We start from the raw sequence: 27,660 nt of genomic DNA, 5'->3' as shown, positions 1-27,660 counted from the left end.
TGATTAGGCGGTCTATTGCATAATAATTGTTGGGCACGTCATTTAAAATAATGAATTAGTTAGAAACCTAGATGTTTTTTTCACATTACATAAAACTATAAACTATAGTCTGCCGTGATGTTTTCTGCGTTTGGACTTAAAGCTGAAAATCTGATAAATGACTTTCCAACGTTGGACTTCTGAGCAGCACATGAATGTAGGGTTTGTGCATATATTATGCTTCATAATAGAGTTCATAATACGAAACATGTTATTAATCCCCGAGGGGATTTTTGGTTGTTACAAAATTTCCCTTACCTTTCTTTTTAAAATCTTACTAAAATTATTTTTTGAGCTTCCAGAAATCTTTGTTAATTTTGAAGAAACCTTTCCTATTTCTCTATTAGCTTGATTAAAAATCTATTGATAAGAAAATATTATTTAAATATTAACGTTCTGAGGGTATAAAATACTTGTATGCCTTATCTTAAATACATACTTTTTAGCTAGATTTATGGAGAAAAAAAATCTCAATTCTCATAAACTAAATAGATCACACCAAACACAACCTGGAAGTCCAGGAGACATCCAGCCAATAACACAATCACATCTTTTGAATGGCTTTCGTCTGACTTCCCCTCTTATCCAGGATGAGAAGCTTTGTTGAAAAGTGAGTTAAAGAACAAACCCTAGAGTGATTCTGTGTCACACATTTCTCTTTCTAACTTCTACTGAGGTGACAGTCTTGTGGCTTTAGAGACCAATTTTCTACTGGCAGAAGTCTAATCAGGAAACACGTGCACATACTAACTCTCTCCCTCACCAACACACACACACGCTTCTCTCTCTCTCTCTCTCTTGCACATCCCACACATGTGCGCCACCACACAGTGTCATAAATAGACAGACAGTGCCAATCTGAGGCCTGGATGCGAGCCAGCTCTGCAGCAGCTCAGTAGTTAAATTATTAACACCAACTGGGAGGGAGACAAAGAGAGGAGCGGATCAGGCAGCTCAGCGGAGAGGAGATCTAGAGAGGAGAAAAGAGAAGGTGAATGGAAACAAGAAGAACATCAGAGGGACTGAAGTGGTCTGCGTTTTTTTTTTTTTTTTTCTTGGTGGTAATGGTGTATAGAGATGAAAAAAAAAATCTTTATCAAAATATCTTTACAATTGTCAAGCTCCTGGGATATTTTGGGAAGAAAGTGAGTGAGAGGAAGGTAGAGAGTGGATATAAGGCTTTTCATGGAAAGCAGTGGAATACTAATGTGCGTATGTGTTGTGTGTGCGTATGTGTTGTGTGTGTATCTAGCAGAGTGAGGGGAGGGGCAGAGAGATGGAGAGAGATCAGGGGATGTTGGTTCTGATCCAGAGAGTTAATGTTGCGCTCATTGATGGATAGAGTGCCAGCCATGATGCTCCATACCCACACAAGATGGATGGAGGATCTCTCTCTCTCTCTCTCTCTCTCTCTCTCTCTCTCTCTCTCTACGTCTCTGTCTCTCTCTCTCTCTACGTCTCTGTCTCTCTCTCTCTTCGTCTCTCTCTCTCTCTCTCTTCGTCTCTGTCTCTCTCTCTCTCTTCGTCTCTGTCCCATGTTTCTATTACAGTTGGATGTCTTTCATCACATCTCTCTCTCTTTAATAAAAAAAAGAAGTGAAACAGTGATCAGAAAGGTCTGCCACAAAGACGCCATCAGATCCTACACAGTCCCTGTGTGTGTGTGTGTGTGTGTGTGCCTCTATGACGGGGCTTTTGTTTCAGCACAAGAATATCATGAGAGCGGTAACAAAGCTGTACATTTCAAGACACATTCTGTTTCATTATGAAAGTATCCAATTTTACCAAAACCAAACATTAAAATACAGGACAGGAACCTGCAGTCTTCTTAAACTGTGAAATGTATGCATTTTTTAAAATTTCTTTCAGCAGACTTTTCTTTTCAACAGTAAAACACATTCATTTAAATCCTGAGTAAGGAACCTTAAAAGTCTCTCTCTGTGTGCACGTGTGTTCATACACATAACTTCTGACGACAAGCTCAGCAACAAACCAGAGTTGAAGTACTTCGAACATATGTTTTATAAATGTGAGTCTGTGCATGCGTGTGCAGTGCTGTTTTTTTTTTTACATACAGAACTAAAAGCTTGATTACTTTGTCTGTAAGGCCCCTGCTGCTTCAACTACACACACACACACACACACCCACACACACCACACACACTTTCCCCAGCTTCCTCCTTTCTGGCGGGGGCATTGTGGGGTGAAGTGATCTGTGCGAAAGCCTCCTGTTCTTTGCGCTGCGCGGCTGAGGCAGAGGGGGATTGTGGGTAGCTGCTGTCTGCAGGGGTGGGGGGGGAGGGGGTGGGGGGGGGCTGTGGGGTGGTGGAGTTAGCAAGGAGGGGAGGGTTGGGATGGGTTGCCGGGGCGGGCGGCAGCAGATGGCGTGCCACACTGTGAGGGCCGTCGGCTGGCATCCAGAGGAGGAGGAGGAGGAGGACGAGGAGAAGGGGGGGGGGGGGGGGGTTCAGGGATTGGAGGGGCACTGCTCCCAAAGTGCCAGCAGGCATCAGGAGAAAGAGAGAGACAGAGGTGAGGGGCTTTGGTGGGAGACAGGCTGGTAGGCAGGAAGACTGGAAGGAACCCACAGACTCTGAGATTAGAGCTTAAGCGGTGCTTGGAAGCAGGATTTCGCTGCTAATTGCATCCACTGAAGAAGAACCAAAAACGCCAAATTCGTCTTTGAACCGTAATTCACTGGTGACTTTTGACCTTTTCCACTTCCATACAGAGTCTCCTAGTGCCCAATATACCGAGGGATTTGCACAGCGGGCCAAGCAGTGGTCCATTGTTGGCATATTGTTGTCTGAGGATTGCCACCGATGTAGCATGAGGTTGGCATGTGGAGGGCATTGGGTTAGCATATGTCCTGTGAGGAGTTGACTCTGGGTCTGCTCTGATGTGACATAAGTTTGGCAGGCTTGACATCAAGGTGGCAAAAGACTGGCACCGGGTTAGTGAGGGGTGCTGACTGGATAGTGTCTGTCAAAAGAGTCTGAAGTGAGTGTGTGTGTGTGTGTGTGTGTGTGTGTGTGTGTGTGCAGATTCTATGCTACATCACTGCCTCTGATGCAGACGCGGTGTAAGAAAACTTCACATCCTTCAATTACAGCTCCTATAAGTTGGTAATGAAACAGACTGAAATGAACTGTTTCGCCTCCGTATGAGGTACAAAAGCAAACAAGACCATCAGAGAGAAGCTTGACGACCTCTTTTCAGTTATTGTATATGCCTGCTGTCCCCGGCGCGGGGTAGAAGTAAGAGGATGTGCTGAACTGCACGCGGGCTAAAATAAAAAAAAATTCCACAATCACAGTGGATTATTATTATTTTTTTTTTGAATACACTATTTACACATGTAAAAGACAAAGACGTTTTGTACGCAGGAGTTGTGAAAATCAACATATCTCTCACGTTCCACACAGGAGCTTTAAATAAACTGACATTACCTCATATGAAGTCAACCCATAATTTAACTCATCAGACCCAGAAGGTTTAGGAAAATGTACTTTTACTGATTTGTCAATGAGTAAGAGTATTGTTTCAGCGAGTAGGGGTAAGTTCATATTTATGTATATTTGCTATTTATCTCTGTATATGCTATGTGTAATTGCTATTGCCATGTATCTAACAATCTTTATTTTAAGATTAGATTTTAAATTTGAATTCTTGATATGCAAAGAATTTGCTAAAATGCTGCAATGTTAAAAAAACAGATCTCCCTAACTGGATTTGGACTGAAAGCAAAAAGTGGGAATAAAAGTTGTTTTCTTTTTTTTTTCTGTCCTCGAGTAAACAAACATTCATGGCACCACTAAGAAGACCCCAGAGCTGTACATGTTTGTGCTTTGAAACTCTTGTTGCTCTCACTCAGGAGATGGCACACAGGACTTAAATATTTCATTTCAAAAATCGTCGTCGTTCTACATTCACAAGTGCACATCGCATGCTAATGCTAACCCATATCCTAGCTGACTTCTTCAAATGTGTGCTAGAAGACTGGGCTAAATGCGTTCAGGCGTACTGGCTCGAGCGAGGACACACTCCTGGGCCGTTTAGGTTGACCTACTTGATTCCTGTGTTGCCCTGCCTTCAACACAGTTCTCTTCCTATCCTTTGTGTTTGATGATGAAAAGACTTCAGTGGTGTTTTCGGATTGGATGGTCTGCTACATGCACAATAGTTTTCATCAAAGGTTTTGAGTTGTAATTTGGGTCACGGTCCTGGGAGCAGAGGAGAAGTCACAGCTTTTGGTTCTGTGTTCACTGCCAGTGATTCACATTACCTGCGAGTAATGTTGAAAATGAGTCTCTGTCTCCTTCTAATTAAGGTGTGGATAACAACCAGCACCTTCAGCAGAGCGTGCACATATGCAGACAGAAACTAACGCTCAACTCTACACACACACACACACACACATTCACACGTGTATATGTACACGCACATACACAGAGACATCACAGCCCGCTGCTGCTACCACGGAGAAGGGTTGAACAGATGTTGAGGAATTTAAGATGCAAAAGGGAACTGGGACTCCCCCCAACCCACCCTCACACACACACACACACACCCTGTGCCCCACCTCTCTGTAACCCCCCCACCCTCCACATACACAGATGCACTCACAAAACCAGTTTACACTCTAACACACACATAAATCTACATGTATTACACCCAAAACTTAAAGAAACATCCTTCTTGTGTTACACCCTTTTTACTGGGTGTTTGGACTGTTTAAAGCCGACACAAATAGACACGCATACATGCATTGTGGCCCACATCCCCCTCCAGGCTGGCCCTGCTCATAAGGGGCACCATGTGGCACTCTATTCCCTCTGGCACGAGGCAGCGACTCTGCCAGCTCTGCATTGTCCTCTGCCCGCTGGAGAGCACGCGCCCAGACTGCAGCCCCTCTCTCCCTCCTTCTTCATCCTTCACTTTCTCTCTCTTTCACTGCCTGTCCACTTGTTTACCTGCATGAACGGAGATAGATGTCGTTCGCTTGCTTCCCGGTCTCCAAAGTGCGTCTAAACTTAAGATGAATGGGTGTGTGTTTGTGATGAAACACTGTTGGGAAATCTCCTTGCCGCACCTCATTGTCTGCCTTTGTTTCCCGCCAAATTTCCAACCATCATCCAACTGAAGTAGTAAATATTGTTCTAAAGCACTGGCATAGATGGTTGATAGCTTGCATCTCTCCAATGGCAGGCTCAAATTACATTCCAAACCAATCACCAAAAAAATCTCTAATGGATTTAGTACAGGATATTTTCTCTGCCTCATGAATTGATTTTTTCATATCAGACTTTTCATTTTCTCCGTCACCTTTATATGTTCAGTATTTAAACAGCTTCTAGTATTAGAGAAGAAAACGGGTAAAGGTATTTGATCAAGACAAAGACATTACAGACTTGTCTTTGCATTGCGAAGTGAAGTGACAACATTTAAATTATAACAATTTAAAAAAAAAAACCTTCATGACATTAAGTTGTTAAATGGCTCATCATTTTAAAATCACAAAGTATTGGTAACATGTTATAACAATTATTCTCTTATGGAGAAAGTACTGACTCTCTCATGCATGCCTGAATCAATTTCATTTAATTTGATTCCTCTGAGAAAAAAACCCCCCCTATAATAGTAACATTTAGATTTCTAAAATGTGCTCTTGTGCAGCAAATAACAGATTAAAAAAGGAGGAGAATGCTTGAGATGGTAGAGATCAGCAAACAAGACTTTTATACCTTTTTATACTATACTTATTTTTTTATAACCGTGATTATAGAGAACATAGAATTAAAATTAAATTAAAAGAAATAGGAAGGAAGGGAGACTACTTTACAGCTCAGATAAACAGAGTGTGCCTATACGTTTTGTTTTGTGTACCTTGAGTTGTCTGTACTTCTTGGAAATAAATGAGCAGTGCCACAGAGAGAAAATAGTATTTGTGAAGCCCTGATTTCACTCTCTTTTCTTCTGGTTCCTCAGAGGAGAGCAGTTCCGTCCCTCCCTCCGCCACACAGCTGCTCTGAGGAGAGAGGGGCTCTGTGAGGCTCTGCCGGGCTCTGCAGGGCTCTGGGTAGCCTTAGCTCTCTGTGCTTGGGTGAGAATTAGCCAGCTTTAGTGCTCGCCTTGCCTGGTAATCCCTTAATCTGGCAAGGCTGAGGAGGAAGGCTTTGGAGGAGAGATGGTGTGTCAATCCATGTCTTCACATCTCTCTTGGCACAGTGACGCATTCAGAAAACACAGCAAAGTTTGCAGACGAGAGAAGTGCAGTGCCTTAATGAATTACAGGAGTTGTTCTGCACAAAGTATTTCATCTTAAACAAGGTGTTCCTTTTTCAAAATTCAAAATCAAATTTAGATGTACAACATTTGCTGTGATACCTGTTTATGAAATGAGACCAATCTTTGTACACCCAGCCATCGATAGCATTTTATAATGGTAGGACCACATTTGTGTTCCATTGTGTTGCTCCAGTAACCTTCAGGATGTACCTTATTAAACCTTCAATAACTTATTTTGTGCAGAACACGGGCAATAGAAACAAGCTGTGGACATAAAATTGATCTTCAACAGGATGGTAACAAATTCAATCCTGATAACAAACACCCCCATTATAACAAACATCAGCATTATCATCATTTGTTATGGTGTTTGTGGACACCTGATGATTCTAATTCTAATTTTCCCTCCAGTGTTTTCAATCTTAGGGATGGTAATATGTCCCCCCTTCTGCTGCTCCATGTTCATCCAACTGTTTAAGTGTCTGTTTTTTGTGTCATATGGAAATGGGCATACATACATACATAATACCTCACCTGAAACACACTGTAAAGATGTGTAAAGCCAATGGAAAGTACAAATTACCCTTTTCATTGTGTCATTTAGTAGTTATTAATACATTTCTTTGGATAAAGGCAGCTTTAAGTTTTGTATTTTGGAACAAATGTTCTTCTTTCCTTGGAAAAGATTGTTGTTCATTTGTGCATGTGCAGTATTTATTCATACGCCAATGCTCCGAGTCTTAAACACCTTAACAGATCTATTTTCTCACAGAGCCGGTCTTTAATTTTAGACTCTGTTTTTCTTTGGCTTTTTGTAATGTAACTGGCAGCAATGATTTTGTTCCATTCAAGTGTTCCTTTATATAATCACAAATATTTGCCCAGACAAGTAGTAAACTATTTATCAGGCATAGATTCCTTCGGCTGGATACGTCTCTGCAGTTTTTATCTCAGAAAAACAAACTGCAAGAACCAGGTAGCCCCGTAACTTTAAACCTCTAACCTTAGACCCAAGGCTACCAACCTGTGACAGCGCAGACAGACAAGGCCCTTCCACCACATCCTCAGTCAACCTGTAATAATTATAACCACACCACACCTCCCTTACGCAAATGAGCCATTAAAAGCTTTTAATTGAGGCCATCAAATTGTTCCTGCTTCAAAACTTTTGATTTGATTGACCACACATTTCAAGAGGACACAATCTCTTTCATTAAAATCACGGACACTGTTAAAAATCACTGGAGCAAAACTCCATCTTTTTCATGATGCAGGTGTTTGAGAACAGAAATTCCATAAGTAAATTGCTAACTACTGCACTCTGTCTAAATTGCACAAATACACTGAAACATTTCAGTGCTGATACATTGTCATGGATGAGAGAAAACATTATAACATTGACTTTAAAATCAAATGGGTTTTTTTTTTCTGTATTTTGACTATTATTGTCAAACATGGAACCATAAGAATCTGCAGCCTGTTTAATCTCCCAATGTTGATGCTTATATTAAATTGTCATCCTTTGCGATCTGTTTTTTTTTCTGCATGATGAGAAAAAAGGTTTGCAAGCAGAAACAAAAATACATACAAAAACAAATGATTCACTCACTTCACTTACACTTTAACCAAAAGTTGTGGTGGGGGAGAGAGGGAGCACTGTAAACTGTACTTTAGAGTGTGGGGACTTTGCTATTTTTGATTATTAATAAGAAGAAATCATTTAATATTTAGTGCCTTCTCAGACTTCATTTTTGACTCTAAATTGTTGTTGCAGTGAATGGAAACAGTTATGTTTACCCTAATAATATCCATAAATATAATATATTTCAGGTCCCAAAAGCCCCCTTTCCTGAACTGATGGTTAGCACCCTTTTTCTCCTGGCTACTACGCTCATGCCTGCACACTGGTTTGGTGTCACTGATGTGATGGTGCTCGGAGTTTAGTGCTGTGCAGATGCCAGCGTTGGCTCACAAGCGTTTTGGCTTTCCCTGTTTGTATTTTCATCTTTCAAATTGAATATAAAAATGATCAACTGACACACAGCTCTTTATAAATTGAGTACAGGCTGTATTTTAGCTGATCGTGAATTCTTGGATTTGTTTATTTTACTTTGGCAATAACGTCAAACAAAGTCATCTTGTGATGGCATGCCATTTTTCCAGAATTCCTGAAAATGTTTGAGAAATAAAGGACGATTGACAGTTGCCAGATGACAAGTGATGGTGAAACTACTGTATGCTAACGGACTTAACAAAGCATCCTGGCATGTTAACATGTCATGAATGCACGAACACAGAGGAGAATGAGGGGCGGCCTGGTACTCATTGTGCAACCAACACTAATGAATGGCTAATGTGCTGGTGCAGAGGAGACGTTAATGCCATCCTAATTCCCTTTTGCTCAGAACAGGGCTCTGTGTCCTGAGCCTGTTAATCTGAACCCCTTAAACCTTTAATCTGGAAATCTGTCACACACAAATTCACACAAACACACACACACACACACACACACACACACACACACACACACAAACAACAAAACACAGACAACCTGTCAGTGCCTTGTTTAACCACTACAACATACCTGTCACACCTCCCTCCGACTCTCTTTCTTTCTCTGAGACACATGTGACATATTGAGCGCCTGCAGCGAGATTCTTCCCCATGAGCGGCATTCCAGAGCAGGCTGTCCCAGGGGAGCATGGGAGTGGGGCCGGGCAGTGTTGGGTTTGGGGGCAGAAGAAGGGGAGGGGTTGATAGTGAGGGCTTGTTGATGCAAAGGTCTAGTTGCTTGGGTTGATTAGAGGGCTGTTAGCGTCCAGTTCGTCGGCTGTACTTAACCCTCTTGTAGTATGTAGTCAAGGACTCTGCAGCAGAACAGATGAACCTTAACCACGCTTAAACATTGTGGCTCCTCAGCATCTTGGCTACACTTCCTGTTTCTATGAATAGATAGATAACGTTACAAGTTGCCAAAGAGGAAAGTGTTTTTTTCACAAGGACAGGAAAATAAAAAGCTATCATTATTCAGACAGGTCAGAACGAGCCAAATATGTAGACAAATAAATGCTCTAAAGTACCAGAATACTGGAATGTAGTTAGGCTCAAGCTAAAGGATGTGAACAAAATAAGTTTATAATTACCAACACATAAATGACTAATCACAAGTCATTTGAAAGCAGAAGCAAAGCCAGTACAATTTAAACAAGATCAAAAAGTTTAATTTGCCACATGCCATTTATATACTCCGGACACAAGCACATTCTTCATTGTACTGTGGCCCGTCTGGGCAGAGTTAACCACTCACTCAAAACTTAAGCAGCTTAATGACCCAAACAGGAAGTGACCTTCATACTGAACTGTGGTTTGAGCTCCCTCTGCTTATTTTTTTTGTTCTTGTTTTTGCCTTAATCAACACGTCACTGGTGATTTGCAGCATCCTTTGTATGGTGAACATTATGTTTTTATTGCTTTCACGTTGCACTTCATGTTGTGCAGATGCAGGATGCAAGTATTTTGATTCCATGAGGGTAATTATGTCAAGTTTTCATGCAAAGCAACCTGTTTAAGGAAAGCAATATGCATGAACCCTTTCCTATCTGGCGGCAGCACAAATACAGTACACTTTTGCTCGACCCTTCCACTAAGAGCTGTTGATCGTGTCTTTCGCCTTAATTAGATCAAAACGAGGACTCTGATTGCACGAGTGGAGACACTGTGTGCGTGTGCGTTTTGTCACATTTTATCTGATCATTTTTATCTTTTATCTCTTTCTCTCTCTTTGTCCTTGCTCATCTCCCCATTCTTTCTGTGTGCCGGTTAATATTTCATTTGCTTTGCCGTCGTAGCGGGCTGGTACATTAACCAGCGGTGCCAGTCGAGCTCTCTGCTAGTGGCTGGCTGTATAAAAATAAACACACTCTGGTTGTAATGAACAGATGTCACCGAATTTAAACGTGCATGCCCCTCCTCCTCCTCCTGCTCCTTCCACACACACAAACACACTTCCCCCTTCACTCCCACCTCTCCTCCTCCTCCTCATTTCTTGCTCACGCGTAAAGGCGCACATGCATGCATGCACACACAGCATGCTGTGACACTCCTGCAACCACATGTATTCAGAAACACAGATATAAGCAGGAGAAGCAGGATGAAGACACTTGTCCACATGAGTGTATATTGAATGCACACAGAAACTCTTGTGTGTATTCCCATGTGTGCGCTCCCTGGCAGAGTTGCATGCAAGGCAGATACTGTGCTGCCTTTCCAACCTCCTTCTCATTTCCCCGTTCTGTGGATGCGTCTGTAAGTCTGTCAGCAGACGAAGACAATTTCATGAGGTCCTTCCGTCCCCTCCACAGAACCATTGTTTCATCCCACAATCCCCAGAAGTCCCATCAGAACCCATTTTTGCTACTGTGAGGGAGGGATGGACATTAGTATGTGTGTGTCTGTCAATCCTGCACTTTTCCCACTGAGTGTGTGCCAGCTCTCTGTGTTTGCTGGCTGACAGGACCGAAGGAGAGACGATTGTTCTCCGCGTACCCAGAGACCCTCCCCTGCCAAGTCTGAGATGAGATCCTTTCTATAGCGCTAACTCCTCACAGTTGGGCATCTCACAGCAAAACACACACCATTACTGCTCCGGGTGGGAGGGTGATAGCACACTTAAAGTCAGTTAGATACACAAAGGTCTATTTTGCACTTACACTGCAATAAAACCTCTTTTAGCTATTCAAGATGTTGTTTTTCATTTAAAGTATTACTTCTTCAAAAACAATGCATCAGCTAATTAAAACAAGACTTCCGCTGGTATGCATTTCCTGTGATTAATATTGTTTATTCTGGCATAATCCATCATTATCTTGAGATGCTCAACATGTTTTCAGGATTATCCACATTTTTTTTTTCTGTCAACCAGTAAAACCAAAGTAAGTTCATCAGCCCATATTTCCCAAAATACTCTTATTGCTTTAAGTTCCATCTTTACATGAAGAGAAAGCACATGCATTTTGAACCTGTCGTCCACAATATTTGATCATAAATTCAGCAGCATCAGTGGTTGGGGGTCGAAATTCGAGGTCGAAAGTCAAAGCTCACTCATAAACACATCATCAGATCATCACTCATCAGAAACAAAAGTTATTCTGGAGTAGAAAGGGGAGTTTGCTGGTTTGGCCAAGGCTAACTCTCTAAAGAGTTTGGAGTTTGGATGAGGTGTGGAAAGTAAAGACTGGTGTTGATAGACATATCAGTTCAGCGGCAGCCCTGCGATGGCAAAGAAGACAGGCAAGTTAAGATTAAAGGTGAGGGAAGGTGACGGGGAGCAGGCCAGATGAAGGAAGATGAAAGCAAACGGGGAGAGCTGCGGAGGTTGTCCGGGAGGTGATCAGTGAGGTGGATGAGATGCTATCTGACAGGTCCAGCTGGGAGACCGCCCGCCCCCAGCGCTGCAAACTGGTCAATATGGAGGCCAATTACTGCTGCCCATGTGACCAGGGCATCATCCAACCCTATCATAACACACGCGCACGCACACTCGCACGAACACATGCCATCTGTGCAGACCAGCAACGACCCCCCTCTGATCCAGTTGTGCTCCCGTGCGCACTCCTACTTAACCTCCTAAACAGGGGCCACGCTGCCACGCCCCACCACCGGACACTCACACCGCAAACAGGCCTCAGCGAGGATGACTGTTGGATCAGCTCATGAGCACTTTTCGCGCATATACTCTGTAGATAAATCTCTGAAGGAGCTCTTCTCCTGCATGAGCGTCAACATCTGGCACCAGCCAAACCCCAGCAAGACCTATCTGGCCACTATCCAAAGTCCTAGAACCTACCTGGCGCTCACCCGGCTTACTACCCATGCCCCCCCCCCCCCCGTCCCGTTCTTCCCTGCCCTCTTTACCCCCAACCTTCTGCGCCCTCCTCCCCTCTACCTCCTCCTCCTGAAGCCCTCGTTTCTCCCTTGGCTGGACCTCCAGCGGTAGCACACCCTCAGTTTAGCTTCTGTCTCTTCTTCTGCCCCAGTGCCCGTGCCGCACCGTGCCCCATTGTGTGATAACAAACAGATGTTGTGGAATTTCCTCTGAATGGACTGCCAGTGACAGGCCCGCTCCCTTGTCTGGCAATGTGGGGGCACTGGCATACAGGCTAGCAAAGAGGTTGGCCCGAGTGTGCACGATTGTTTCCTCTGTACACATGTTTCATTTTAGTATCACTGCATGTGTGCACACGCCAGAGAAGTTAATAATGTACTATTTGCATTTTTGTGGACATTCATTATTCAGTCGCGTGTGTGTGTGTGTGTGTGTGTGTGTGTGTGTGTGTGTGTGTGTGTGTGTGTGTGTGTGTGTGTGTGTGTGTGTGTGTGTGTGTGTGTGTGTGTGTGTGTGTGTGTGTGTGTGTGTGTGTGTGTGTGTGTGTGTGTGTGAGTGTGTTATGTTTTTTAAATAAGTGTGTGTCCATTTCACCTATTTATTTTTCTCTCCTCTGCTAAATGCCAATTCTTCTCATATTTCATATCAACATCATCTCATGTGTACATGTTGCAAAATCACTCACTTCTTTTCTTTTTTTTTTTTTCTTTTGAGATAGACGTTAATTAGAATTCACACCATAGTACTTGTGACATTTTGATAATCGCACTATTGACTGTTATGTCGGACAAACACTCTTGATTTTCCCCTACCAAGTTGAGTGAGAAAAAGAGTGGGCATGAAGATGATAATTTAAACAGCGAGATTCATTCACTCACTTTTCATCCTGAGTGCAGCACAGAGTGGCAATGCAAGTTTTTTTTTCTTCTTCTGACTGCAATTGTCAGTCACTTGTCAGACTTGTGTTTACAAAATTATTTAAAATGAAGCACTCAAAGGATAATTGACAAAAATAAACTCATTGCAAAATTGTATTCAATCAAAGGTGACAATAATACTTCAACAGGCGATTCAATTTACACGACACCTGTGAATTCCCATTTATACTCATATAAAAACATTTTCTGCGCCTTTTTTTGTAAGAGAAAAGTGCTATATAACTTAAACATACAGATAACTCCAGGCTATATATAGAAGCCTATAGCATATCAATTGTTAGACTACGAGGGCGACAGTAATAAACTAGCACAATAATTGATGAAGATGTATACATATATAAATTCCCTTTAGAGTTGAAAAAAGAACATGTATACTTCAAGAGGACTTCAACAGGATTTTGAACGAACTTTTGAAGAGATTTAAGACTTTTTTGTAATGAAGAATTGTCTTTAGTTTGTGTGTTTTGTGCTTGTGTGTGCGCGCGCGCGCGCGCGTGCATGTGTGCGCCATTACTTTGATTTGTTGCAAGTTGCCTCGATTAAGAGCAGGATGCAACAAATCCTTCTTTCATTCTATGATCAGAGGTAAATATGCATATGCAACTCTCCCTCCAAGCGTCTTGCTGATGTGTGTCAGTGTATGTTTTTCTGTGAGACCCTGCATGCGTGCGCGTGGTGAAGGGTTACTCGGGATGAGCGCTCTCGTTTTTAAACGTCCTGGATAATGAACAGATGCTGCAAAAATTAGGAAAGAAACATCGACTCCTCCCAGCAGTGCCACTTTGGCCCGGTGAACTGGCACACTGGCGTACACACTGGGTTGTCCTCTCCGGAGCTCCTGGTGCTGCTGCTGGGGAACATTAAGGGACTTGGCACGGCTCTCATCCGCCAGCCTGCCAGCATCTCTCTCACTTTCTATCTCACACAAACCCTCTCTCTCTCCGGACTGTGGAGAACGAGGAGGTGGTGGGGGTTTAAGGGGTCAGGGAGTATTTTGATAGATATCCTCTTCCGCTGTTTCAATTTTGGGCTTGCTTCTGCAGAATTGCAAGCTTTTTTTTTTACTTTGCTGATGAGGCCAAAAAGAAAACAGAGGCCTTAAAGTAACAAAAAGTGTTACACGAGCAAAGAAGTGCAGAACTGCAGGTTTGATTCCCAACGAGGACTTTAAGTGCACTCACAATAGAGGCCCGTGCATAATGAAACATATTGTTATATAGTAGGGGTTTTACATTAAACTTAACAGTACTGAGGTTAGTTAAAATGAAAACACAAACAGAATTAAAAACGAAACGTTGTAAGCTTATTCAGTTTATTCCAACGAAATGATTTTTTTTTTTTAATCTCATTTCATGACAGACGTCAACCGAATTTTATCTATGACATTATAAAAATTGAATTATTTTGTTGTCAAATTATATTGAATTTTTGCACCTTGTATGAAACGGAATTAGCAGTTGGCCAATATTTAACCAAAATGCCACGCCAAATATATATATATATATATATATATATATATATATATATATATATATATATATATATATATATATATATTCTTAAATACAAATCAGGACATAATAATTTATTTATACTTTGATATTTATAGATTACATCTGCAGGTCTTACGATAACACTTGACACAGGATCAGAGGGAACGAAACGTTGCGATTTGTTACAACAAATTGGTGATACATAGCAATAGTAGTGTGCGGGATATTATCTTTTTAATTTATTAATAAAACAATATTTTCTAAGAGTCTTTCTAAAACTTGCAAAAAAGTGTTCATCCATTAGTTAATTCTTCTAGTGGACTTTATTATAACTTTAATTTAATATTAGCTACATAACATAGAAAACTTTTTCAAAAGTATATAGCCTATTCTTACATTTTTTTAAGTTAACCTATTCCTTTTATATAATGACATAAGAAGATGAAATATCCTGTATGAATACTTTTGTATCAATGACTTCAAAGACATCATAAACAGGTTCTTTGATAAGTTAAACTTTTATTTTGAAATATTCAATCATCAAAACTACAACATTATCGGACATTCTGGGCTGAAACCCACTGCTGATACCCACGCAAATTCTGGACCAAAAAGAGGGAAGGGAGAAAGGATGATTAGTTTGAAGATACTAAATATCTAATTGATATTGAAACTAGTATTATTGACATCATCAGTCGCCACCCAAAGCCTGTGTGTGTCCTTACAGGAAAGAGCGCCCAGGACATTTTGGGGAGCATATGGGTCCCGGGGCAGCGCTCCAAAGCGCCGGGATGGCAACGGCTGCCCTGTGTGTGTGTGTGTGTGTGTGTGTGTGTGTGTGTGTGTGTGTGTGTGTGTGTGTGTGTGTGTGTGTGTGTGTGTGTGTGTGTGTGTGTGTGTGTGTGTGTGTGTGTGTGTGTGTGTGTGTGTGCGCGCGCGCGTGCGTGCGTGCGTGCGTGTTCAGAAATATTGTAAAAACATTTAACCCACGCCATTTTTGTCACTGTTTATGAATGTACTTATTTAACTTCCAGGTTGATTAACGCATGCATTTAGATTATTTGAACCCATGGTCAATTAAGAATGACACAAATAGGAAATGTGTGTTACAAGTGGTGGAACTGTGACAAGGGGTAGAATTCCTATTTTATATTTGATTTGTAAAAGGTATTAATTAAATTGTTAAGGCTCATTGTGTGCTGTCAGTTGCGCAAAGCTTTTCAATCATTAGCCTGTAAAGATTGTTCTTTTAAAGGCATTAACAACGATTGTCTGGGTCGTTTATTGAGTATCGGAAAATGCAGCTGAAGATGTACTGTCATTTTTAGTCATCGATTCTCTGTTACTTTTCAGGTACTGCAAAACGTTGTGAAACAACGTGCAGAACACGTGTGTTCTTTAAATGTTGATGCCCCTTTCTAAAGGCATGTGCTATACGTAAATGTCTCGACCAAGATATTTTTTGTCAATAGTTTCACATGATATCAAAATGTGTTTGGATTATTTGGATGTTCTTAAACTTTAAATTAAACCCGCTTGAGACAAGTAGCAGCAACAGGAGCTCTCCGTGGTGCTGAAACCCGTTTGTCTCCCACATTTTGTCTGAATGGTCAAGATCATATGAAACAGATCAAAATTATAATGGAGGTGACCTATTATTTGGTGCTAGGCATCAGTGAACCTGCACTGTCTGTCTACTGTGTCCAGACTGATGGTTATTCTCCATGGAGCCATTGAAAGCCATGAATACTGCAAATATTTTCCATCTAATATTTGCCATTTAAATAGCTCCATACATTTTTAAAAGACTGTTTTTTTAAACCTGATCTGTCTACCAAGCAGAAATGACACATAGGCACCAGTTTACTTAACCAGGAAAATAGCTACATTACCCTCTCTCTTTTGTCCCAGTTTATTAGATAAAGGCCCCGAGGCTGTGGGAGGAACTCCTGCAGGTTATGGCACCAGCATGCTCAACAGTGTATCACCCTTTATCTTTCAAAAACAAAAGAAATTAAATTATCTTTGACTGAACCAGTAGCATTAAATCACCCCATAACCCTTACAATTATCTAAGCCAATAAACATTTGATTTGAAAAGGAACTCCATCGAACATTTAGAGTTAAAATGAATTAATGGTTATTACTATGTGTTTACCAAGAAAGGTGTTATAGAAATGAAGTTGCACAGTCCCAGTCGTTGTTTTTTATTTATTTTACCACACAATTGGTTGATTACAAAGTTTAAAGACTTCAATTATATGAAAAGAAAATTGCCCAGCAACACACGGATCCCTCCTTCTCCATTGAGTATTAACATTTATTACAAAAAACAACACAATAAATATGTGCAATAATAATCATAACGATCACAATTAGAATGAGAATGAGATTAGAGATCCTATTAAACCAAAGCAAAAGTGAAACGTAAAAGAAACGTAAAAAAAAAACGAAGAACAAGATGAACTTCATTTTGAACGATGGGGGGGAACCAATTTGCTGCCAAGGAATTCAGATTCGTTGGGTTAGTGTGCGTGTGTGTCCGTCTGTGTGCGCGCGTGTGTGTGTGCGTGTGTGTGTGTCCGTCCGTCCGTCCGTGTGTGTGTGTGCGTGTGTGTGTGTGCGTGTGTGCGTGCGTGTGTTGTGCGCCTGTGCGCCGAGCCTTTCGGACCTTGCTGCCTCGTGCTGTGCTTAGGATTTGCATAGATGCGAAACGATTGATTTCGCCGGAGATCAGAATCTCCTAGAACAACCAAAAGATCACTTTTCGGTGCACCATTTCACTCTGCATTCCTTTAGATTGCATCGTTTCAAAACTCTCAAATCTTTTCCACACATAAAACATGTACATGTGATTCTCACGAGCTTGTTTATTGATTTATTTCTAAGTTTACATTATTACAAAACCTCAACCAATATAAAATTCTAGATGACGCCAGTGATGTATGGTTAATTAAAAAGTGGTTTAACCTTGACTCTCAAACAACCACTGATACAAATACAAATCGCAATTGATTTAAAAAAAAAAAACAGTCATAATTTAAAATGCCTTATGTGTTGGAATGAATTGCTTTTCACATTGCTTTTTCTTTTACAGTTTCATTTCAGTCTAAAAGTTTCTTAAATTGTTGACAATAAGTTTGTGATATTGATTTCCCTCCACTACATCGCCGACTAAAGAAGAAAATAAAATTAGACACTCAATAGATGAGAGAAAAACAATGATGACACTGAGTGAAACGTCTCTGCAGGATGTCAGCTTGTTAAACGTGTGCAGCGTTCTTATTGTTGTTGATTGCAGGAGACGCACAATAGGCTTCTGGCTCTAATTGTGAAAAAACGCGTTCAGTTCATCGTACACAGGGGCCCGTTCGTGGTGTAAGTGCATGTCGTGGTAAGGCAGGACGTTTTCAGAGTGAATGCCACTCCGGGATCCAGAAGAGCCGAACACTAGGTTGTGGGCTCCACTGGGTCTGGAGCCCGGCAGGCCGGAGTAATGCATAGAGTAGTGGTACCCCTTCTCGTTGTCGGGGGAAGCAGAGCCTTGGTGTTTCAGGGAAAAGTTCCCGTTGATGCAGAGAGGTGGGCTAAGCGGTCCCTCGTACTCGGGGCTGTTGTACTCTGGGGATCCGCCCCCACCGTATAGAGAGTCGTAGGCCGAGCAGTAACCGTGTGTTCTCAGCGGATGCGAGTTCGAGCCCGGTTGGCAGTGAGGGCTGGAGAGACGCGCGCTCTGGTATTGGTAGGAATGCATGGGGAGGGAGCCGGACCCGTACCTGCCCCCGTCCTGACACTGCTGCTCGGTTAGGAAGTTACGGGAGTTTAGCTGCAAGCATCCTGCCACGAGATTGGTCGTGGGCTGGGAGAGTCCCTTACACAGATTCTGGACGTAGGACACAAGATCAGGCCTTTTCCCAGAACGCAGTATCTCCGAAAGGGCCCATATATAGTTTTTGGCCAGCCGCAGTGTCTCGATTTTTGAAAGTTTTTGTGTTTTGGAGTAGCATGGTACCACTTTACGCAGATTGTCGAGCGCGGAGTTCAGGTCGTGCATGCGAGTCCGCTCTCTTGCGTTGGCCTTTGTCCGCCTCACCTTGGTGCGCTCGACCCGGGCCGGTGTCATTTTGCGCTTCTTTGGGCCCCTTTTTTTGGGCCTATCACCCCCTGTATCCTCTTCCTCATCCTCTTCCTCCACCTCATCGTCCTCGTCGTCCTCTCCGGCTTGCTCGGAGTGCGTCCGACTGCCTCCTCTTAGACCAGACGCATCCATGTCGTCCTGTGTGTCTTGGTCTTCTTCTTTAATCACTGAGCCCTCTCCTTCGCTGTCCTCAGCCCAGCCGGAGTACTTCTGCACATCGGGAAGCAGCGAGGGGTCACTGAAAAGCCTCGTCAACATGGTGGCTCTGTAGAACAGAGAATGGATAAACGAATATAAGGCCTCACATGCAAGCAAAAGGCATGCATGTCTCTGTTGTTGTACACATTAAAAAAAACAAAAAAACGATATTAAGATCATAATTTCTTAGAAGATACTGGAAAAAAAAAGACTCAGTTAATGCGCAAATAACCATTAATGATTATTCAAAGTGGAATATCACTTAACTTTAAATACAAAATCAATTACTTTTGTTCAAAACATTTAAAAGCAAATCGCTTGTATTTGTGGCAACAAAAAAAATCTAGTCCTAAAGCTTTGCTATGGGCTGCAGCCAGACGGATCCCCATTTAATTCCCTGCTGTCATCCTTGTGCCCTGTCGCGTCCTCTCGCAGCGGGTCCTAGCGGCAGGGGCCACATTACAGGTCCCAAGGGGGCCCCCACTTTCACTCCTCCTGACGCCCATATACACTCCTGGCTGCATTCCAGCACTATTCATCCACAACACACACCTCTCCTCAAAGGAGGCAAAAGGGATTTTATTTAATTGATCGGCTGTAGCTCCGTTTAAAGTCACGCTGATTATTAAATTAAGGCTTACAGACATGTACTGACTCAAGCTGTAAAAGGATATATGGGATTGTTTTAATGCCATGGCCTATACGGTATGGGTTATACAAAATCTAACTATAATGAATTAAAAGGTAGATTTAAGATTTTTTTTTAAAAACCAATAACAATATTGCAAGAATAAAAATAATCTGTATATTCCGGTAAAAATGCTCGTAAAATATTGTTTGATGTTTACAGAGAGGAACAAAAATTAAACCCTCATAAGTCTTACAAATAAGTAAACGTGTTTTTTTCCAATCCTAAAGAAAACAAAGAATAAATTGATCGTCCTACTTGATTAGAAGCCTAAGTGCAGTCCCATCCCAGAAAACAGAGACGATGTGATCTTTGACAGCTTCAATAAGCCTCCGCTGGCTTCCTCCCTAACATGTTCTGTTATTATAGTGCAGCAGCAGAATGACTTGCAGCCAGCGTTAAGGTAGGCTCTGATGGTTGGTTAATTATCTCGGGGGGTGTGCCAGGGGCAAAATCTAGTTTTTAAATCTCAGACTCAGGAGGTTTGCTCAATTAGAAGAAAAAACACAACAACGTTTAATTAACAGAGCGTGCAGCTAACACGAAATAGATTTCACACATAATTCAGTATGCACGAGTGCATGATTTCAAAGCACTTTAGCGATAACCCTTTACAGATGGAAATCGCTTGTTTCCCTTTCGCCCTCGTTAAATATATGAAGAAGAAAAACACACACACACACACAACTCGCTACACACAACAGGGCTTATCAATCCAACCAAACCCTACCACGGATCCCCATAACAGCTACGATGTGCTGTTTAAATATTTTTATGGCGAGATAGATTGATGAAGATAAAACTAGACAATCAGAGATAAATCATAGTGCAGACTGCCTGTCACATCAATGGCGTTGTCCCACCCTTTCATTTTCTCTGAGATTAAACGTGAGAATCATCGACAAAATCGTCAATAAATCTCTATTAAGCTCGTTCATCGCTGAAGTAAAGGGACTGATATCAAAATCCTCCACAGAATTTTTTTTTTTTTTTTGCATCCTCATCGTCTTTTGTTTTCCCGTTCTTGGCCCAGACGCAGGAATCTCTAAATCAAATTATATCCCATATGGTCTATCTACAGCCTTACGGCTCTGCTGAGGGGCTACTCCAATCCTGAAGACCTCTCCCTAGTCCTCTCTTCTCCCCACCTTTTGACTCGAACTCAGCATTCGGTCTTACTTTTTATAATCAAGGTAGATTTGGATGTCAAAAGTTGAAGGGCACGCGGCAGAGTGGGCGAGTGAGGAAGAATCTGTGCAAACATGATAAAACGAATAAACCTAAAAATTCGTCAAACATCCACTTCTTCTTTTTTTTAAAATCTTAAATAGTAAGATGTTTGCCATGATCTGATGTAATCAGACTACAGACACGTGGATCAATAAGAACACGAACCAAAGCAAAGTCTCAAATATAGAACACGACGAATTGGGTGTTGTGCCTTTTACTCCACAAAATGTGCTAAATTCATAAAAAAAATGGCGATTGACAATTCATTAAAATTATACCAAACAAACATAAGCTACCTTTACTATGCATACATCTGATAATTGGATTTATTTCTCCTCCATTTTGGACTGGTGTCCTAGTACCCCCATTTTCCCCTTACTAGTGTTGTTTATGTTCCAACTTACCTCGTCACGAGCTCTTGACAGGGGATGGACGAGAAAAACGCGCTCGAGTTTCAGACCATCTCAGAGACTGCACGAGTGAGCGAACCAACGCTCCCAGACAGCGTAAAGGTGCAGGCAGCGCGCGGCGTCTTTCGTTGGCGCTGATGGGTTGTTTAGAGGTGCTTCACTCCCAGCGTGCGTTCTCGAATGAGCAGAGGTATATTGAACGGACGCACCTCTCAGCGTTGCTGTGTGTATATGTGAGTAAGTAGGTACATGTATGTAGGCTATATGCATGCATGTGTGATGGTATATGTGAGCGCGCGTGTGGCAACCGTGAGCTACTGGGGACGGGGTTACATACCAGCTAAGGCTGTGATGCCAGCGCCCATATGGCTGGCACGTCACCGGCAAGAGCCATCACATGAGAGCCCGGTGATTGACATGCGCCCGCATTCGTTGAGATTTGCCCGCGGGGGGAGAGAGAGAGAGAGAGAGAGAGAGAGAGAAGGAGGAGGTAGGAGGTGGTGGAGGAGGAGGAGGAGGAGGAGGGTTTCGCCATCTGTCACCGCGCTATAGCTCACACAGCCAGAAAAAAAGGAGGAAAAACAGAGGAGATAGGGAGATAATAAAATGGTGGAACAACAAACTCATCATTGTTGACCTGTGCTGATGCTTCAAAGGATTTAGGCTTTTTTCCAGTCAAACCTGAAGATTTGTTCATTCACCTGCCAAACTCACTAGTCATAGTTTTAAACACTTGAAATGTTAAACTACATAAATACCCCGTGAAACACGTTACCACGTGAAATCATAAAAATTATTTGAGATAATCTTACTATGAAGCACAACAAGCAACATGTAGCCTAGTTGGTCTCCCAATAAGAATAATACTTAACAGGATTGCCCATTGAGTATGTAAGGCATAATATTATAGTGTCACATACTCTGAGTGAAAATTTGAACTAGAACCAAGCCAAGTTTAGTTATCTTTAGAATACTATCTTTCAAGTCATATTAACTTAAGGACAATATTTTCTCCCCAAAAACAATCACTTAAAAAAACACAATAAAACTGGAGCCCTATCTAAAAATACATCAACTAACTCTTCAGCACATAAAAAGGGGCATAAACTGGGTTTATAGTTGCAGGGTTTACCCTCATCACATGTCTGTTTCAGAAGCAGCGTGGGGGTAGGGGGATGGGAATGCATTGTAAGTGCATTAAGGCTATGGAACAGAAGGCATATTGTTTATTTATTTACCTAATTGGATCAAATTATGCTTCAATGTATTCAGAGGAATGAGAACATATAACAATTCTCATTTATTCTGACTCCTGTGAAGGCACAACCTGAGCACAGACGATCCACTTGCCGAAGCTGCAAATGAGTCAGACTAAAAGGTATCCTTTAATGTCACACTGACTTCTACAGCATGTTTTTTTGTTTGTGTGTGTATGTCTGTGCTTGTGTGGACCTTTGCTGATTTGGTAAAGTGTGACGATCAAATGGTAACTGGTAGTTGTGAATTTGTGAGATTTGCCAGAACAACTGCAGGTGTTTACAGAGAGCATTGCTGAGTAAGGGGCGCCTGCAGGGGAGAGCCTCAGAGCGAGTGGGAACGGGCCGTACAGACACATTAAGAGAGGGGTTGAGGGAGAGATTGAGACCCAGGTGTGCAGGCTCACTAGGGATGTATGAACAATTAGGAGGAAGGGGGTTGTAAGCTGGAGATGACAGGGAATTGGTGCTGCTCGAAGCTGGCAGAAGTACCCAAGATTTAGGAAGAGGCACATTGGCATATTGTGGCGTAGTAGCAAGAATTCTTAGCACCCCAGTCCTTTCAGTGGGTCTTCCTCAATGCATTATGTCCATCCAAGACCTGAGATCTCTCTATTTAACAGACGTTATTGGAGTTAATGTGAAAGGAATGAGCCCAATGGCCACCAAGTCCAACTTGGCACAAGTACACCCACCGGACTGAGGGAGAGGGGACCTGGAGGCCAGGAAATAGCTGATAGAGGCTTATCATGTCCTTGGGCTTGTTTCACCCCAATCTACTTCACAGCTACTACTAGTATGCATTTGAGGGGTTAGGAGGTCATCCGAGGGGTCACCAGTAGTATGGCAGCTGTGGCTAGAGAGCTGAGATGCCGAACATTTGCTAATGTGCCCCATCCCCTATGGGAAGAAGGGATGCTAACCTGGCACTACCCCCAAACCATGGTGCAACGATTGTTTCTGTGTGTGTGTGTGTGTGTGTGTGTGTGTGTGTGTGTGTGTGTGTTTAGAGGGGGATTTGAGGGGCATCCAGCTTCATCCCAGCCAAGTCGTTGCCCTATCCTCCTCAGCTGCACTGGGAAGGTGGAGAGATGCGAGGTCTCCGGCCATGGGAGAGGCCTGATACTTCTCAACAAGTCCCAAACAACCTTCAGGTCACCTTGCCAAAATAAATGCTAAATGTCAACAGCATGGCTTTATCCAGTGACTAAAGCCAGCAATTGGCTGCAGGCAACTCCAATCATGGAGGCTTTGATCTGATATTGAAACTCCAGAGGAGCGCTTGTTTGGAATTAGAATATTTTAGAACGACTTTGCATCCTGTTTGTATGGGGATTAGTCTTAAGTAAGGGCCACCTGCTGTGCTTTTTAAAATTTATTTTAGGCTAAATGCATGTAATCAAAATGCTAAAATTGAAGCCCAGCAAATTCTCCATCGCTTGTTTTCCTGTGCAGTCATATGATGCCAATATCCTTTCAAAGTCATCTAGCCACACCTCCACACCTTTATAGCCCCCCCCCCTCTCTTCCCCCCTTTTCACTGTCAGACATGAGGTGATGACCTGCACTTCACTTGTCTTTCTCAGAAGAAGTGCATACTTCGACTGGCACTAATAAAAAAATATAGCACACGCACAAAAACAAAACACACCCACACACACACTCCCACCCCCCACCAGACGACCGGACCCCATCTGCACTCTCATCTCTCCAGCCCCCTAATTGCATATGCACAAATGCAAATGTCTATTAATTAATTACTTGACTAATTAGTGCAGTGGTATTTTAGAGCGATAAATCAAGTGGAGATGGGGCCGAGGACGGCGGGGCAGGAGGAGGGTTGCATAGAGCATCGACAATGAACTCACACCAGAGGGAGTGCTCCCATTGTACAAGTCCCTGTGTGTGACTGGGAGTGTGCTGTGAGGAGGACGTATACACACTGCAGCTTCCGAAGTGAAGCTCTGTTTAAGAATGACGACGAGCCCGAGGAGATGGCTATGGGCTGCGTACTCTCTATCTGAGGAAGGTAAAGAGAGAGGAGAAGAAACGTGGTTTTTTCGAGACTTGACCCCCCGCCTCACCAAATGTGTTGTTTCTTGGCATGTGGCCAAGCCTGAATGCTCCTTGCACCTATCTCCACAAAGGAGAAACTGTCAGCAACATACTCCTGCAGATGCATATTTATAACGGTATTGTAAGCCTTGTACAATAGTTCAATGAGCATAACAGTTGGCATCAGTTATGCAGTGATGTTGATGTGATAATTGTGGCATCTGTGATTGGGAGGTGAATAATTCTGGCAGCAATCGTAAATTGTGTATCTTTCAGTGTGTGTGTGACTGTCTGTCTCTGTGTGTGTGTGTGTGTGTGTATGCATATTGCCTGTAGGTGTGCCAGGCCTCTACCATAGGTATCCATAGAGATCTCCAAACTGAAATATTCATTCTTGTTTGCTCGCCCAGACAGTGTGGTCCTAATTGCAGCATCAGAAAGCTCCACCTCTCCCGGCTCGTCTGGCTCGGCTGCAGCGAAGACAAACCTCATCTGGGAGCAGGCTAACTGTGTGAGTGTGTGTGTTTTTGATGTGTGTGTGTGTGTGTGTGTGTGTGTGCTTTTGTACATCCGTCCTCTCTTCTGCGGAGTATAACTAGGATGTTGTGTTTGACACCCTCTTCCCCGCACTCATTCACAAACATGAAGCACACAAGCTTATTTTCAAGGAGCAGTTCACGTCATCAATCTGGCAAATTCATTCATTTAATTTCCCTGCATGTCACATTATCCATTTATTCCGGCTCGCCTTCATGCCTCATTCACTCCTCTTGTGTTGGAGATGGGCTGACTATTGATCTCTCTGTCAACATGTCTGTCTGTCGATCTGTCGGTCCACAGAGTGTGTGTGAAGCTCTGGAGTTTTTCATCAGTTCCCGTGCCAACCCAACCCGTGCCTGGCCAAGCTGAACCATCTTGTGGGATTTTTGGCTTTTAATTATAGTAAGAGAGGATTAATTATGGCAGTGGAAACAAGGGGCCATGCATTATTGATGCTATGAGTGAAGGGCTGGAGGGGGTAGAGGGTGCTAATTAAATCACTGCCCCACTGCCACGTCCTCCTCCGTCTCTGCCTCCACCATATCTCCCACCTGCTACATCTCCAGCATCCCTCTCCACTTCTAATCTCCTCAGACACCAACATACACACATATTTTAACTTACACAAACAATCATGCCTCTGTTCCCCCTTCGTCGTGCCAATCGTGCCTCTCCATCTACTGTTATTTTGTACCTGATTTACTTCTCTGATATCCCCAAATTAAAGTTTGAAAATGTGTTCCTCATCAAATCATCCTGACTTCTCAGGATTCTCACATGTATTAACTTTGTTGAGTTTCAATCAAGTAGAATAACATTTTCCCCCGTCTCCATGGTTGTCACCTCCTGCTTACGTTGATCGGGTAACACAATAAAATATCTCTCATGAGTTTATCAAATTTGCTTACATTCTAGATGGGCACCTCAGTTTCATTTTCAACCCATTTGGAAAGCCCTGTAAAGCTAAAAGGAACGAGCCCTTTTAAAGCAAAAAGTAACAGAAGGCTGCCACCTACTGGAATTATTTGTAATTGTCAACTCTAAGTAAAGAATCAACATATTGTCTTTACTCACACTTAATGAAAAATACACATTTTCTTCTCAAACGACAGATCAAAATCCTTTATATCAAACTAATGTCATACTAAGATATTCATGTTTTTAAAAATGATTCCTTCATTTGTCATGAAAAGTAAAATGAAGTAGTTAGAGACAGTAAATATAGTACATGAAGTAGAGTCTCTGTTGAGAGGCATTTTTACTCCAGTTAACCTGAAGGAGTCAGACAAGATGAGCAATTATTTACATTTTGCAGGACTTATGATGCTTCTGCACTATGTTTGTTGTTTATCATTGGTGAACATGACCTGACAGCTGTGGAGAGTTGGACATATTTTTATTACATTTCTTAGAACTAAGAAAGAGAGAAATGTTTTCTTTGCAACGTACACCAATGATTCTTTCTCTTCTGCCGGTCTATAGCGAGAAGACTAGGGACCATACTTTCATTTTCTGTGCAGCCCAACACGTACATGGACATGCTCAACTTGTGAAACTATTTAGTTTTTGCTGCTTTTTTGCTCTATGTAGTTTTCCCTGTGGTCCTATTCAAACTCCTGTCTGCTATTGCTCTTAGTTTCCCCTCTCATACTGCGTCTCTCATTTTTTCTCTCTCTTGATTCTATCTTTTAGTGATTGTCCCATCATGCTCTGTGTTGTGTTGTCCCAACACATTCCGGATGGATAAGAGTTCCCTGGCGTCTGACGACACAATGATAACAAGCTGAGGAGGTAATCCCTTTTCTCTTCCACTGTTTGTCTTTCATTGTTTCATGTACAGTGCTCAGTGCACCATTTTAAGCCAAGTCTTCAGCACAGAAGACCAAAATGTTAAATTATAACAAAAGCAAAACCTTTTCTTAAAACTTTAAAGCACATTATCAGCCAATGACCTTTGTTATCTTTTCAAAGTTCACAAAGATTCAGATAAAAATATTTCTTTATCATTTGCATGCAGAACTAAATCATAATTGCATCAACACAACAGCAGAGGGTGCATTCTTCATAGTGCAACACAGCTCTAGCTTGTGTACAAGTTGCGAGGCAGTGCAGCTGTCCCAGGTGAGATGATCGCTCATGTGAGCAGAACCTGTTCATTGTGTGATGGTATGTTATATAACCAGATAGAGGGGGGGGATGAGCAAAGAGTTAAGTGTTGAATGACATGGCAGTGCCCCTTAACAGAATTACTAACACACCTGTTCTGATGCTACAAAGCCTCTCTGTGATCCTGATTAATAGAATGTCTCATCATTTACACTAATGTTGGTCTCTGAAATCCCCTGTGAAGGTACCAGCTTATTAACACTGAGCACCTGGCAGGTAAAGAGAATCGAGCTACATAAAAGAGAGGGCTTTTCTGGGTAGATTCAAACAAAGATATTTGTCTGATTTTAGTTCAATTCTTTTAGATGTCATTTATTTGGGATCTATACCCAGAATG

At 42.3% G+C, this 27,660-nt stretch overlaps 2 protein-coding genes across 3 annotated transcripts in view; one reads left to right on the top strand and one right to left on the bottom strand.

The window, feature by feature from the left end:
- Positions 1–27,660, top strand: part of ppp1r1b (protein phosphatase 1, regulatory (inhibitor) subunit 1B) — a 53,154-nt gene that overhangs the window by 3,913 nt on the left and 21,581 nt on the right. The gene's annotated exons all lie outside the window — the stretch shown is intronic.
- LOC306838501 (neurogenic differentiation factor 2-like) lies at positions 15,687–21,760 on the bottom strand. Of its 2 annotated transcripts, none has more exons than XM_079366704.1 (2): positions 21,301–21,760; positions 15,687–19,045 (listed from the first exon to the last, which is right to left on the bottom strand). In XM_079366704.1, exon 2 carries the CDS (start codon positions 19,036–19,038, stop codon positions 17,968–17,970), a length of 1,071 nt encoding a protein of 356 aa, XP_079222830.1. In that variant the 5' UTR covers positions 19,039–19,045; positions 21,301–21,760; the 3' UTR covers positions 15,687–17,967. The 2 variants fall into 2 exon arrangements, with proteins under 2 accessions (XP_079222830.1, XP_079222831.1); XM_079366705.1 differs by lacking the exon at positions 21,301–21,760 and adding an exon at positions 19,925–20,984.

This window comes from Symphodus melops (genome assembly GCF_947650265.1).
Source record: "Symphodus melops genome assembly, chromosome: 17".
Lineage (NCBI taxonomy): Eukaryota > Metazoa > Chordata > Actinopteri > Labriformes > Labridae > Symphodus > Symphodus melops.
Note: the sequence above shows the minus strand (reverse complement) of the source record. Positions and strands in the feature narration are given on the sequence as shown.

What these genes read in the sequence shown, in the direction of transcription:
- LOC306838501 (XM_079366704.1), bottom strand. Translation starts at nt 19,038, where the DNA reads ATGTTGACGAGGCTTTTCAGTGACCCCTCGCTGCTTCCCGATGTGCAG.